Genomic DNA, 14,907 nt, shown 5'->3' with positions numbered 1-14,907 from the left:
TGGCAGATTGACTCAGCAGCTCCCCGACGCACAGCGCCACCAGCGGCTGGAATGAGTCACTACAATGGAATGAGCCACATAAACACAGTATACTCAGTTCTGCTTCCTCATTACCTGCAGTTAGAATAAAACTGAAGGAGCAGTGAAAACATCATAACTAAATTAACTGCGTGTAAAGTAAGTAAAATATTAAGAGACTGCGATACCTTATAATTCTGAAATGAGTTTAAGGAATATAACTCAAGAAGTCAAGAACTCAAAAAGGTCATCATACAATTTAACAGGCAAATATTGTAATTTATTTGCAATATAATCCTTTATTGTATCGCAAATGCTACACCTGTTTTTAAGACATTCCTCTCACACACTCAATAGAAATTTTTAACATTTAATTAATCTAATATGGATAGAGCACGAAATTCTAATATAAATATGTATGATGGTATTTTCCCTTTAAAAATCAAATAAATACAGTCTTATTTTTTCTTCTTCTTCTCCTTCTTATTATTATTACTTAAAAAATATAATAATAATAATAATAATAATAATAATAATAATAATAATAATAATAATAATAATAATTGTAGTAGTAGTAGTTGAACCAAACACTTTGAAGGTAAAGAACTACTCATACCACATTTTTTAAAAGATCAGTTTCAATTCCGACACCCTTAGGTTTCAGGAAGACCGCAGATCAGCGACAGCCAATAACTACATTATTCATCTGACAGCAACATGCTGTTGTTGCTGAAACAAGGAACTCAGAGCCAGATCTACAGTAGAAAACTCTGTTCAATACTGCCCTCAAGTGGCAGGAACTTTGCATGTTGTGTTTTTACTGAGTCAGCCTACCTCAATGTGTCATGGATGGCAGGCATTTAAGGCACAACATCAAACAAATTTCACACCTCTCTGGGCTTCTATAAAGAGACAGAGAGTTCTTTGAGAGACTTTGTAAACCTCATGTTTACTATTCATGGGTATAATTGTATATGCATGCAGTCATGGTAGAATTAGACAAAACTAGACTGTATCCTGGAGAGCAAACATCAGCAACACTGACAATTGGATAGGACAGTTGGATAGGACAGAAAATGTCAAACGTGTCCTCCAGAAAGTAGTAGAAAGGCCATGTGCTATAAGTTCATGCTTAGTAATAATCATACAGGAACTATAATGATCAGTAGTAATATTTACTGTAATTAGCATAAGAAAATAAGTTGATCAATTTAAAATAAATGTATCAACAAACCCATGGTTGTTAAACATTGTGTTTATCCTTGTGCAGCCATGCTGACTTTTCGACCCTAATGCACATGTTACACTTGAGACCCAAACTGTATTTCTGTGGCATCATAATGTCATCATGTCTTAAAGTGGTGTTTAGATGACTGTGAACATAATGAAAATATGCATCTTAAAAGAAACTTGATTGGACAAATATCTAATTTGCTGACATAAAGATAATTCACAGCATTTTGTTCATAAATTATCTAAACTTGTGTGCATGTAAACAATAAAGCAAATTTTCAGCCGTAACAATGTAGCTTAAAATTCAGACTACACTGCCCATTCATTGTACTAACAAACCATATCTGCTGAACAAATCAGTGATGACCTCCAATGATTCAATGGGGATTTCAAAAAACTTTTATTATGGTCAAAACCACATATTTTATCCAACGGTTTTGTACTTCCAACAAAAACTGGACATAAACAAAGAAAACATCAAGACGGTTACAAATGTTTAAATGTTAAAACTGCTATTCATCAATAAAGCAAACAAAGATCTGTGTACTGTAGATATTAAAAAAAAGACTGCATTTCATCCATTAGAGTGCATTAAAATCTGCAAATAAAACAGGTAGTGAAGTCCACCTTTGGTGCACAAAGCCATAACATAAATTTAGATCAAATTCTTCATGGTAGTGTCTGCTTTCAGTGTCCTCAGGTCACATTTCTGAGGTCTGCATTGGAGAAGCAGAAATGCATCCCTACATCATGGTGTTTGTCACTCATAGAAAGTGAGATACACAGCACCTGAGAATTACAAACACAATGTATTACATTTCATCAGCAAATAAAGTACACAATATTTCTACATAAACATCTGAATAAGAAAACTTACAAGAAACCCTTTCCACAGCCAAGAGGTCCAAAGAAGAGTTCTGTCGGCAGACAAACCTTCCTGCACACTCCATTCAGACTGGGGCAGGACCACGGAAAGGACGCTGCCTCATTTTCAACAACTGGAATCAAAGGTGGTGGACACTGTGGTGATCTTTTAAGACATCTTTTTTTACAGGATCACAAAAATTTCATAGTGAATCTATACACTTACCATTAAGCAGGAAGACAACCACAAGTGCCAAAACTACCACCCTAAAAGAAGACATGGCTGCGTCTGCTTCAGTTTGTCCCAAATGAGGATCGGCTCCTGGTCTGTTCGTATTTGGGTCCAAGGGGAGGAGAAAAAGATAATGAGAAGCAACAGACTGGTCACTAGGTTTTTTATTACGGAATTATCAGTGAACATGCCTTTCATAATCACATTTAAGGAAACTACATCACTGTGCCCAACTCGTGATAAGTGTTATCATGAGACAAACTGGCAAACAGTCCCAAAGAACCGCTGAAGTGTTTTTTTTTTCTTACTTCAGCTTATTTAAAACTCATGCAAATCCTTCACCCTTATTGGTTTTAAAAAGGGAGACAGATAAAAGTGTGCTTGTCGGAATATGATTAAATAAATAATTATAAATAATGCACGTTCAGTTTCAACGAAATGTGTGTATGTAGGAAGAAATGTTTTCACAGCCATTAAAAAATGTATTAAAACAAGTTTCATGGAGGAGCATGAAATATTCTATCACTTCAGTCAATTAACATTCCTTGATTATGATTACATTTTTGTGCTGTAAGATTGTTTTGTTACATGCAGAAATTTTGCCTCTGTACACCAACAGAGGGGACTTGAAACAACACAATCAACATGTGCTTGAAGTGTGGACTTTCAACCTTTATGAAGGGATTTAACAAAAGTATTGCATTAACCATTTAGGAATTAGAGCTATTGACACACCAACCTCCTCAAGTGTGTTCTTAATTGGGTGGATGTTGTAAAAAGATTTTTCTACACCAAACAAAACATTTGTGCAATCATCCACTTTATTTTGTCTCCTGTGTTCTTCAAGGCCTTTTGGTCTTGATCAGATTGGCAGTGGATTCTTTATTTTTTAAGAACGTACCGAATTGTTGATTTGGCAACTCATAAGGCAGGGGTTTGCAACCTATAGCGCCTGAGCCACATGTGTCTCTTTAGCCTTTCTCTTTGGCCCCCCTAGACAAAAAACATATGGAGAATTTTGAAATGAACTGAATGAACTATTACTTTTTAACATTGTTATAGGCCTAAATCAATTCTAACATTATCCATCTGCAAAAATGTGCAGGCTATACACAGAATAAAATATTTTTTTCACAGCAAATAAACCAAAGTCTATATCATGATACATTATTTCCTTGCCAAATTTAATACAAAATACTCAATTTGCATTTGTTAGTAGTTTGGCTGTTTAAGAGTCAGCCCATATACATGAAAGTTGAGCTTTTTATCCATTACACAATGTAATTTTGTCCTGGAAATAGTATACATCATTAAAAAATTGTACAAATCTTGAATGTTTTCATTATTGTAGTTGCATAATTTCATAAATGCACCAAACATTGCATTATTGTAGTGGAAATAGAAACTTAAATAACAAACTAATCACAAATATGCTACAGAAGAACAGCCACCTTATGGTAAAAAAATTTTTTTGATGGCTCTGGTCACATTTTTTCTTCTTTTTTGAGTCAAAAATGGGTCTTTAGATTGTAACACTTGCAGATCCCTGTCCTAAAGTATTCACAGTCCTTCTGAAAGATTAATTTTTAACTTTTTAAATGCCTTGAATTACAGCTGACAGTTCACACTTCAGTCATATCCTGATTGTTTCATTCCAGGTCCACTGCGGCGGTGCAACACAGGCAAAATGACAAAATGTGTGTAATTGTCCAAATACTGATGGACCTGACTGTAAACAGGTGAAATACTACTTTGCTAATGTTGCCCCTCACACCCTTTTCATCTTGTTTGTTGATGGCAACTATTATGTACATAGAACATAAAAGTAGTACTAGTTTAATTCAGTTGTTGTCTTCTAAATGATGTTACATCTCGAAAGCATCAGTTTACGTTTGTGGGGGCAGATCTATTTATCACTGTAACATAATATTTCATGAAGACCTTATAGAATTGTAGAATACTGATATTAGATTTGTATGTTTAGAGCAAGCCAAGGGATGTAGATTCACATGGAAGAATAATGAACCAATGTGAGATTACACTATTGTTGTTAGGATTAACCCTTCAACCCCTGACATGTCTGTGGTGAGAGTCCTGAATGTATGATCTGTTTTAAATATTCATAAAAATTCAACTGTTTGCTCAATAGGAAAAATTTCAAAACATGGTGATAGAATAGATTTTGTTCTTTTCATAGACATCTGAGCATGCTCTGTGCACCCCCACTGCCTATGGAATGGGGGCCAAAGCACAGACCAGTGAGTGAGACCGACTCGCTGTATAAATACAGTTTGGGATTTTTTTTTTTTTTTACACTGTTTTGCATGTCATATTTTGTTTTTATTGTTATTTGCTGTGTTGTTTGGACTTTGCTTTATTTTTATGTGCTTTTACTGAGTTTTGACCATGTAACTGCTTTTTAGAGTTCAACCAGGTGTCAAAAAGCAGCTGGACTGATTTAGAAAAAAAAAAAAAAAAAAAAACAACTACTAGCCCAAATTCAAATACTTGTTGTTGTTCAGTGTGTTCCAGTTCACAGTTAATGTTCAACATCCTAAATCTCTTATTGATGTACATTCTGAGTGCAATATTTAGTAACAACCTGTAAAACTTCAATTCCTCTCTTTGTCTTTTCTGTCATTCCACCCTGTTTTGACCCTAAAACACACAGTAAAGCAAAACCACTGAAGGAAAGCAGCTTTTACACTTCTACAGATGCAAATTAATAGCAGAACCATTACATTGACATAATGTGTCAGGGGCTAAAGGGTTAAAGAGTTTATTTTTGAGTGGATACAATCACATAAGCATTTGTTCTGCAAGATCCTTTACTGTTCTCCCAGTGCTGTTACGTTGCTTTAAATCCAGGTGAACTTGTTGGCTGCCTTTGTCTCATCCAGATCATCTTTTTCATTGGATTCAGATTTTAGGAGGTAACAGTAGGAGAAAAGAAGACAGCATCTTTTAATGTAAATGTTGCATGTGCATCCATTAACGCAAATAGAAACAAATGCAGACCATGTTTTTTCAGGTTAGATGGTTAGTAAAACATCACAGGACCAGGCTCCCACCACCCAGTGTGGAAAACAACTTCATGAAAGCTGGTATAGCTTATCTCTGAGCAGTCTTAATTAACCCTTTCATGCATGAATTATGATTACTGAAATAGAGATTTTTTTCCTGAATGTTTTTATTCCTCTTTAGGCATGAAAAAAACAATGTGATTGAAATTTCTTTATGAAACTATTTTTCATGGAGTTACAGAAATGTCCCCTCAGTTGGACACCATGCATTTAATTTTTGAAGCAAAGAAACATGTATTTACTGACATACTGTGTGAAAACTGTGAAATAAAATCATTTTTAATGCTGTGAATCTGATGTTTCCTCACATTTTAGCATACTATCATACTAATTATTACTCAATCAAATAATATGCAATAAAAAATAAAAAAAAACTTTTCGTTTTCAAAGAAATTTAAATTACAGTCTAATAACAATTGGCAATTGATTTAGACTCAAATATGTTACTGTAGATCAGATTTAGCAAGAACAGGAACAGTAATGGTATGAATTGTAATGTATGGGGTGTTGCATAAGTGTCCACTGTGTTGGTTGATATGCAAGTAAAACAACAAAATCCATGAATATACAATAGAACAGCTGTAGAATAACTGTCCACTGTAGTGACCACTATATATGAAAGGGTTAATTTGCTTAGATGTAAAAGTCCTTACTCTAAATCTGTGAAGAGATAAACTTTGATTTGCCCCAGTGAATTAGATCATTTCCATTATGTATGAGTGAAAGGGACAGTGCTGTCTGAAAGGAGAATCTGACCTGACCTTTTCTGCTGCTGCTGTGCAGTGGGACTGTGACGACAGACTCTCATCCATCTTACCCTTTAGCTGAACAGAAATACACTTAATCAACTTTAGAGCAGAAGGACTGATTCAGCTTTTAACTTTAGATCACCTGATTCATTCAAGCATTTTGAGTGACTCATTAGGAGGCGGCTTTCCAGAAAACACTGGTGAAAGGGTTGCTATGTGTTGGACATCCAGGATGACCAACCCAGCTGGCCTCTGCTAACCACAATGTTTCAGTGTTTTAGTCACTGAGGACCTTCCTGCGTTACTACTGTATCTAAATAAAACCTTTCATATACTCCCTTACAAAATGAAGATAAGAAATATAACCTAATCTGATCTTTTGTCTGTGATTTGCATTACTTCAACGGTCAAGACCCTTTAGACACAACTTCATCACTCTTACATCAGCATTCTCCGATGGGAAATATTACTGTCTCCCTCTCATCCTCTGACATTATTCTCCTGGTAGTGTCCGCTGTTCTCGCCAGTGGTAAAACACTGTCGTCTAATTGCTTTCTAGAGGAATGGAAACACAAAGTGGACTCATGACCTCAAATGAGTTTGTTTATGACTGTGTGGCTTGCATCATCGGCTCCAAAAAATCTTTTGATAAATGGAAATAATGAGATGGAAATTAATTTTTAGCTAGAAACACTACACCTCAGTACACAAAATATTTAAACACATGCAGACAATTTATTAAAAGTGTCCATTTTGAGTGTCTCTGTACTGAGTCTTATCTTACTTTAGCTGTTTGCTTATTGAACTTTACTAATGTTTTCCTATTTTTTTCAGTAGACTTTCTTGCTGGGGAGGTGGACACTAATATCTAGCAGACACTATAGCAGTAAATGTAGGATAATGTCACTCCATGATGCAGAACATGCAAAATGCATGGCCATATGGCAACCATTCTGCTCAGGATGTAGAATGAGTGAATTTTCAGAAATGAAGTGAATTAAGATGTGATCAATTCAATTCAATTCAATTCAATTTTATTTGTATAGCCCAATATCACAACAAGGTTATCTCAAAGGGCTTTACAGAGTCAGTTGGATGTAAACAACAACAGTCAAATAAACAGCAAGAAAATGAGTAATGTCCAGGGCATCCCCCGTCCTTAGACCCTCCTTCTCGGCAAGGAAAAACTCAAACCCAGTGGGAAAAGGGAGAAACCTCGGGGAGAACCACAGTGAAGGAGAGATCCACTCCCATGGACGGACAGGCTATAGATGCACCAGGACTGACGGACGTCCATTTGCAGATGAAGTTCCAGTCTGCAAGGATGCAGTAGGGTGGACACATGAGGGGTCCATCCTGTGGTGGGGGAGGGGGTCAGGACACAGATCAGGCCAGGACACAGATGGGTCACTGTAGATCCTGTCGTCATTGGCTCCCAAGCGGCTACAGCTGAAAAAGTAGCCACTCCCCCGATCAAGACTTCACACATGTCTGGTTTGTTCATGACTGTAGAATAAGGCTTTAAATTACCTTTTTTTTTTTTTTTTTTTTTTACTTAAACAGAGGATACTGAGATTTTTCAGTGATTGTGTCTCCAATTTAATGTGATACATGAACTTCACAGCCTTCTGTGATCACTGCCCTAAATATCAGATAATTTTTTACGTGCCAATGAGTTGACTTGTTTAGATAATGGAGCTGCTGAGATGAAACAACAGCAAGTTCATAAACCTCTGAATTAAAGTGATATAAACCCTAAAACTGGAAAATAATGCTAAACAGACTATGATATCTGAAATGATCTCCATATTTTTACCTTATTTCAGTCATTGTACAGAAGTCCACTGGCTGATAGAGTTGCCAAAGGTGACAAAAGTAAATACATTCTTTACTCAAATAGAAAGGCAGATACAATTTTTGTCTACAGAAGACATTAAAGACTGTTGAAAGAAGTATTAATAAAAGTGAAAAGTGCAGGCTCTGAAATGCGCACACGAAGTGAAAAAAAGATAACCTGTTGAAGGACATTTCTATTGACCCATCACATCCATTTGGACTGAAATGAGTCTTGGTGTTGGATGCATGATGATGCACAATAAAATTAATTGATGATGCCTCTCACATGCATTAACATTAACACAATAGCTTGTTTTTAAAAATCAAGGAGTAGAGAGAACTAATATTTGTGTCAAAATAAAAGCTAGAAAAGCCATACAAACAGTATGTGACCACAAATTTTGCATTGTGATCTGTGCATTCAGTTATTTCAGTAGCAAATGTGGGGAAAATGTGCTTTGTGAGGTCCTAACAATTTTGACCACTGACTTTTGGTCACCAAAATCTAATCAGTTCAACCCCAAGTCCAACTGAACATGTATGTCAAATTAGAAAATTACTGCATTCATGAGAGATTATACCCAAAAGAATGGATAGACATGACATCAGAGTATATTTGACCTTTGACTTTTGGCCACCAATGTTTTTATCATTTGAAGAAATTCTGGCAAACTGTATGTGATTTATCACTTTAAATAAATTGGAACTGATTGACACACACACACACACACACACACACACACACACACACACACACACACACACATATATATATATATATATATATATATATATATATATATATATATATATATATATATATATATATATATATATAAACACACATATGTGTGTGTGTATATACATATATATACATACATACATATATATGTGTGTGTATATACATATATACATACATACATATATGTGTGTGTACATATATATATATATATATATATATATATATATATATATATATATGTGTGTGTGTGTGTGTGTGTGTGTGTGTATATATATATATATATATATTTTTTTTTTTAAGAGGTATGAATGTGGATGCTTCTAAAGTTGTCAAATACAATTAAGTAACACACAGATACCAGTTAAAATCACATAAGAACAGTAACAGAGCATTTGTACTTTCACATCACAGACTGTACCTATATTATAAAAGCCAAGTGCCTCTGTGTGCATGTGTGTGTGTATGTGTGTCTGCTTTATAACTGAAAAACTGGATAGAGCTAGCCTTTGCTTTTTGGAGTAAGCCTACTTATGTAATTTGGGTCAAGAATCAGACAGGTGAAAACAGCTTATTGATATGACCAATACTTTTTGAGAAAACAGTTGTTTTTAAATTACAATGGGCTTACAGGCGGCCTGTGGGGGGGCCAGGTCCGGATCAACAGAACCAATTCTCAGACTAGTTTTTGTACCTAACTATTCCCAATTTAGGTTATTTATAGGTTTGTCATAGTAAATATGTGACTATATCAATTAATTTCAATGCACAAAAGAACATTCAGGGATGTTTTATAAACTACTTCAGTTTAGTTCTGAAATCTATAACCTGAGCGGCCATGATTATCAACAGCCATTAGACAGAATCTAAATTGCTGTAAGTAATTTTCCTTTAACTCAGAAAATGAAGGGAGTTGTAACAAGATTTGGTAACCATGGTAACAGTGATGGAAAAACAGGCTTCAGTCCATGACATCAACATCCCAATAGCCCACCTCAAGCCAACTTAAAAGGTCAGGCAGGCTGGAGAGGCCCCTTCACTGCACAGAGATGAGACATCGAACAGGTAACAGTCGACTCAACAGCTTCTAAATGTGTGTTTTAGTGAAATAGTAATTAAATGTTTAAAGTAAGAGTAAAACATCGTTGCAGAAATGCTTTAATCATTTCTGCCTCTATGAAAACATATTCCTGTCCAGGGTAGTCATAGTTTTTTGAACATATTGAAAACTGTCTGTCGTCATATGCATGTATGTACTCAAACAGTACTGCTAAAATGTTATTTTCTGTGTCTTCTCAGAATTTCACTTCAAGATGGACAACAGAACAGCACTGACGTTCAAAATGACTGCCTATGCAGCCTTTGAAAACCACAAATATGAGTTCTTTGTTCTGTTTCTCTTACTGTATGTTATTACTGTCTTTTTAAACTCACTGCTGATTACTGTCATACACCAGATCAAAGAACTGCATCAGCCTATGAATGTGTTCACCTGCCTGCTGTCTCTTAACGAACTATACGGCAGTACTGCATTATTTCCTGCAACTTTGTCTCTGCTCTTATCTGACACCAATGAAGCAGCTATAAAATGGTGTATGGCTCAAGTGTATTTCTTGCACACATATGCCGGTGCTGAGTTCTGTATTTTAGCTATTATGGGATATGATCGATATATTGCTATCTGTCACCCACTACATTACCACAGCATCATGTCTAACTCACGTGTAAGCAAACTTGTAGCTCTGACAACTCTATACCCATTAATTATATTTGGTTGTTATTACTCCTTAACCCTACAACTGACATTCTGTGGAAAATTTATACCCAAGATGTACTGTGTGAATATGGAGCTTGTGAAAAATGCATGTTCCACTAATTTTTATATAAGCATTGTGGGACTTGCGCTTATTTTCTTAATGGTTGTCCCTCAGCTGTTGATGATTGTTTTCTCTTATGCGCAAATTTCAAGAGTGTGCCGAACATTATCAAAAGAATCTCAAGGCAATGCTCTTAGAACATGTATTCCACATTTGTTATCTCTGGTGAACTACACCATAGGCTCCTTATTTGAGATAATCCAAACTCGATTCAATATGAGTTACGTTGCTCTTGAGGCACGGATCTTTTTGTCATTATACTTTGTCATCATTCCCCCAATAACGAATCCAGTGCTGTATGGACTTGGAACACAGATCGTGAGAGTTCACATACTGAAGCTGTTGATCAGATACAAAATCCATCCAGCGAAGATAAAAAAGGTGGTGACTGTAAAACAATGATATTTTTTAATGATGGCGCTTCATATGAAGTGTAAATTCATCATATATTCATTTGACTTCACTCACATCATTTTTAATTTGATTGTTTTATTCGACAGGGACGTCAAACTTTAATCATTGTCGCTGTAAATGTGCAAAAAAGAGCCAAAAGCCTATTTTTCAAACTGTTGTCCCTGGATAGATTATACTGTGTCACCATAAAAACAGAAGTTAAAAGATTAAAGTTATGATCATGTTGATCATTAATAAAAATATAATATATAAAAATTGAAAATATTATTTAGAATACCCCATAATATGCCATATTATGCACTACTTATACACATACTATTAAAACATGCAATATAATTTCCAATAATATAAATCATGCAGAAGAAAGAAAAAGACGACATGCACGCAGATGCATGAGGATAGACTGCCCTTTTTTCTTTTTTTTTTACTTATAATTCATCATTCATTCACATTATTATGAAAAACAAATATATTATGTTTTACCTCCAATGCTTTGATGAGACTTTTGTATTATTACATGTGATAGAAGAGTAGATTTCTAATTGTCAGAAGCTCAATATGAAATGCATGGTTGCAATCATACATTGTATTTACCCATAACGTATGCTTGTTGCATTTTTATCTCATCTTTTTTTTTTTTTTTATCTTACTGTGATTTGAATTTTTCTGTCTGCATATTTCATGTACGTGAAAATTCATATTAAAACATGAAAATACATTATTTTGTGGGCTGCTTTATTTTATTTAAAGTGTCTTGAGGCTTTTCTTCAAATGTTTTTTCATTGATTATTGTCAAAATCAACAGTATTTTGGTACAATTATGTTTTGCACATCAAGGTATTGTTTGAAATACTCTTTTAACAACCTGATGAGGTATTTGCCTGTTGAATATTGGTTTTAATGATTACACTTTTAGGTACTGAAGTAGGAATATAATATATAAAATTAAAAAAAAAAAAAAATCAAACATGTATTGAAAGTCATATTCACAAGATAGGACTATGAGAGTGCAGAGAGGCTTTAGAGGAAGGTATAACTTTATATCAGATGACATCTTTCATCGAATGATGTTGGTAGTTTGTTATTTTCTATTTTTTTGTGACTGAGTTTTTATTTTTCTTATATATACAGTAAATACATACATTGAAAAGTTATATAGGTATAACAAACTTCAGAATTCTATATCCTACGTTCTACATCCTGAAAAATACAGATAGATTTCTACAGAGAAACAAGAGCCATGATTTTCACACAGTGAGAAGAAAGATAATATGAGTAGTAATATTTAATTTTATGCATAGTACAGTGTGGGTTTCTTGTCTCAAAAAGTACTACGCAGTGCCACATCTGCAGAAAAATCCCAGTTTAGTTTACTTCATGATAGTCACCTGAAAAAAAAAAGTTTGACTGAAAAACAGGCCTCACATGAAGATTTTAAAATGAAGTCAGAAGAGGTAAACCTAATTAACATGTAAAGGTTTTTAAAACACCAAAGGTCAGACTTCAAGGTTTCAGAATATTTTAGTTAATCAGACACTACTGTCATGTGAGTCTCTCTCTCGCTCTGTCTGGATGCTGCTGCTGCTGCTGCTGGTGTTGTGTTCATGCTTCTCCAAGCCAGCAGTCCACAGGTCTTGTCCTGTTTCCTGCTGGGTTTCATTCAGTGGTTGTCTCCATCTGTCTTTTTGGTTTTGTCATTATTCTTGGTGGAGCAGGATGAATCACTTCCCTCCACCTCCTCAGTGCCATGCAACTCCAACGCTACACAGACCAGTGCAGTAGTGCTCTATATGACTCCAGCTTCTGCCAGGCCTTGGCAACCTCCACTGGTCCCATACAGCACCAGAGCCAGACTGGTCAGTACCTGTACACACCATGGCCTCAAAAGTCCACACCTGGCTGGGGATCCTGCCAATTATGGCCTCTCTCCAAGTGCTGTGAACTTGACTCTGGTGTCTTTCTCCTTAGCCAACAGCCTGGCCTGCTATGAAATCAATCAGTGGCAGAGACACACGTCACCATTTCAGAAGAAAATGCAGTTCAGTGACAGGAAGCCCAACTACTGACCGCTCTTCACGAGAAGATTATAACACCTTGGCACCATCTCACCAATGACCTCGATGACCTCACCAATTCAGTGAATATACCTGCCTGCCCACCTATATAAACAAGCTTACAGGGACAGATCTCCCTCTAATCTCATATCAATGACCTTCTGGGTCACACAGCATGTTTGTTGAGCAGATCGGCAGCACCAGACTCTCCCTGGAGGAATACCAACAGCATCACTGTGTGAATCTCAGCAGCTCAGTCCTTCAGGTGAAGGGCTCAGTAGTAACTGTGGACCAAGGTTCTAATAGTTTTGGATTTTTCATTATAGTTTAGTTTTATTTAATTTTGACTTTTTTTCTCTAATTCAGTGAGTTTTAATTGGTTTTTAGAGCAAGTTTGCTAGTTTTTATTAGTTTTAATTTTTTTCTAAATGCTTAGTTTTAGTTTAGTTTTAGTATTAATTTTAGTTTTGTCGGATCTTTTCTCTTCTTCGCCATCAAATTCAAATAAATCCCAGACAGGACTCTGCTGCTTTCTCCCAACTTTAGTCTCCATGTTTCCAGGTAGAGTGGGGACCAGACACTTGCCACTTGTCTGAATGACAAGTGGCAAGACGGACTGTGAAGTGTCATATGGTGCCGCTAGCTAAAATTGCTAGAGCAAAATAAATTGCTTTCGTATCAATCCGACGTTGACAAAGACGAAAACGAAGGGAATTTTATCTGTAGTTTTTATATGTTTTAGTTAGTTTTGTAAGCGCACAATACAGTTTCAGTTAGTTATCCTTTTTTTCTTTTAATTATAGTTTTTATTTATTTCAGTTAACGAAAATGTTTTTTCAATTCTAAGTTTTCATCATTTCATTAGTTTTCGTTAATGATAATAACCTTGCTGTGGACAGTGTCTGAGTTCTTCTGGTTCTGCATTGCTGGTCCCTTTGTCACATGTTTTCCAGACAGTACAGGAACACAACCATCCTCATGGGGATGACCTGGTTTTCAAAGATGGCATAGGCCTACAGCAGACCTGGATGTTGTGTTGGACCTTGTGTTGGCCCTAGTTTCTCTCTGCATTGCAAATAAAGGTGTACACCAGAGTCCTGCACCGGGTTGCAGTACTCAGCTTTGCGGGTACAGGTGGGTTCAGGTTTGGAAAAGTGGACCCATGCAGGTCTCTGGTCTATACACTGCTAGGTGCAAAAGTGAGATGACGATGCTTCAGCAGAAGATGACATTCTCAGCCCTATGGTCCTATCAGGTTTGTGGGTCGAGTGTGTACCCTACTCCTTGTGCAGCACAACTTGGTATACCAGAATGTATAGCTCTCAGACCGAGTCCTCCCTTTCTCTGGAACCAGTTTTTCTGCTCTCAAGTTAGTTCATTGCGGGGGGGAAACAGAAAAAAAAACTGGTTCCAGATGAGGTACTGGCCCTGAACTGACCCTGGAACCACTTCAGTGGTAAAGAAGTGTAAATGGACTCCCATTGACTGGTAGCCTGGTTCATTGGATCCTTCATTCTCCATCAGATTATGAACCCATTGGTGGTCAGGTAAAGCTGCTTTGCTCCAACCACATATTTCACATCTCCAAACTCAAACCTGAACAAGAATCCCCACTGTTCATGTTTTTTTCCTTACACTATCCAGAGATTTTATGGCTGAAACATGTAAAAAAAAAAAAAAAAAAAGAAAGAAAAATCATGTTTTAAATAAATAAATAAATAAATAATCATTTTCTACAATTTCTGTGACTGGTTAAATAATTCTTAAAACCCTGATATTGGATTGGACTTGAAACTGACGCGAACCTG

The 14,907-nt window shown here is 35.9% G+C and overlaps 1 protein-coding gene across 1 annotated transcript; it reads left to right on the top strand.

Annotated features, from left to right (window-relative positions):
• The first annotated feature begins 10,067 nt into the window (after positions 1–10,067).
• LOC115432570 (olfactory receptor 52D1-like) lies at positions 10,068–13,111 on the top strand. The gene is made up of 2 exons (XM_030153480.1): positions 10,068–11,021; positions 12,761–13,111. The coding sequence occupies exons 1-2, from the start codon at positions 10,068–10,070 to the stop codon at positions 13,109–13,111; spliced, it is 1,305 nt and encodes a 434-aa protein (XP_030009340.1).
• The last annotated feature ends 1,796 nt before the right edge of the window (positions 13,112–14,907 follow it).

Source organism: Sphaeramia orbicularis, chromosome 14, assembly GCF_902148855.1.
Source record: "Sphaeramia orbicularis chromosome 14, fSphaOr1.1, whole genome shotgun sequence".
Classification (NCBI taxonomy): Eukaryota; Metazoa; Chordata; class Actinopteri; order Kurtiformes; family Apogonidae; genus Sphaeramia; species Sphaeramia orbicularis.
The sequence above is the reverse complement of the archived record's forward strand: the minus strand, read 5'-3'. Positions and strand labels throughout refer to the sequence as shown.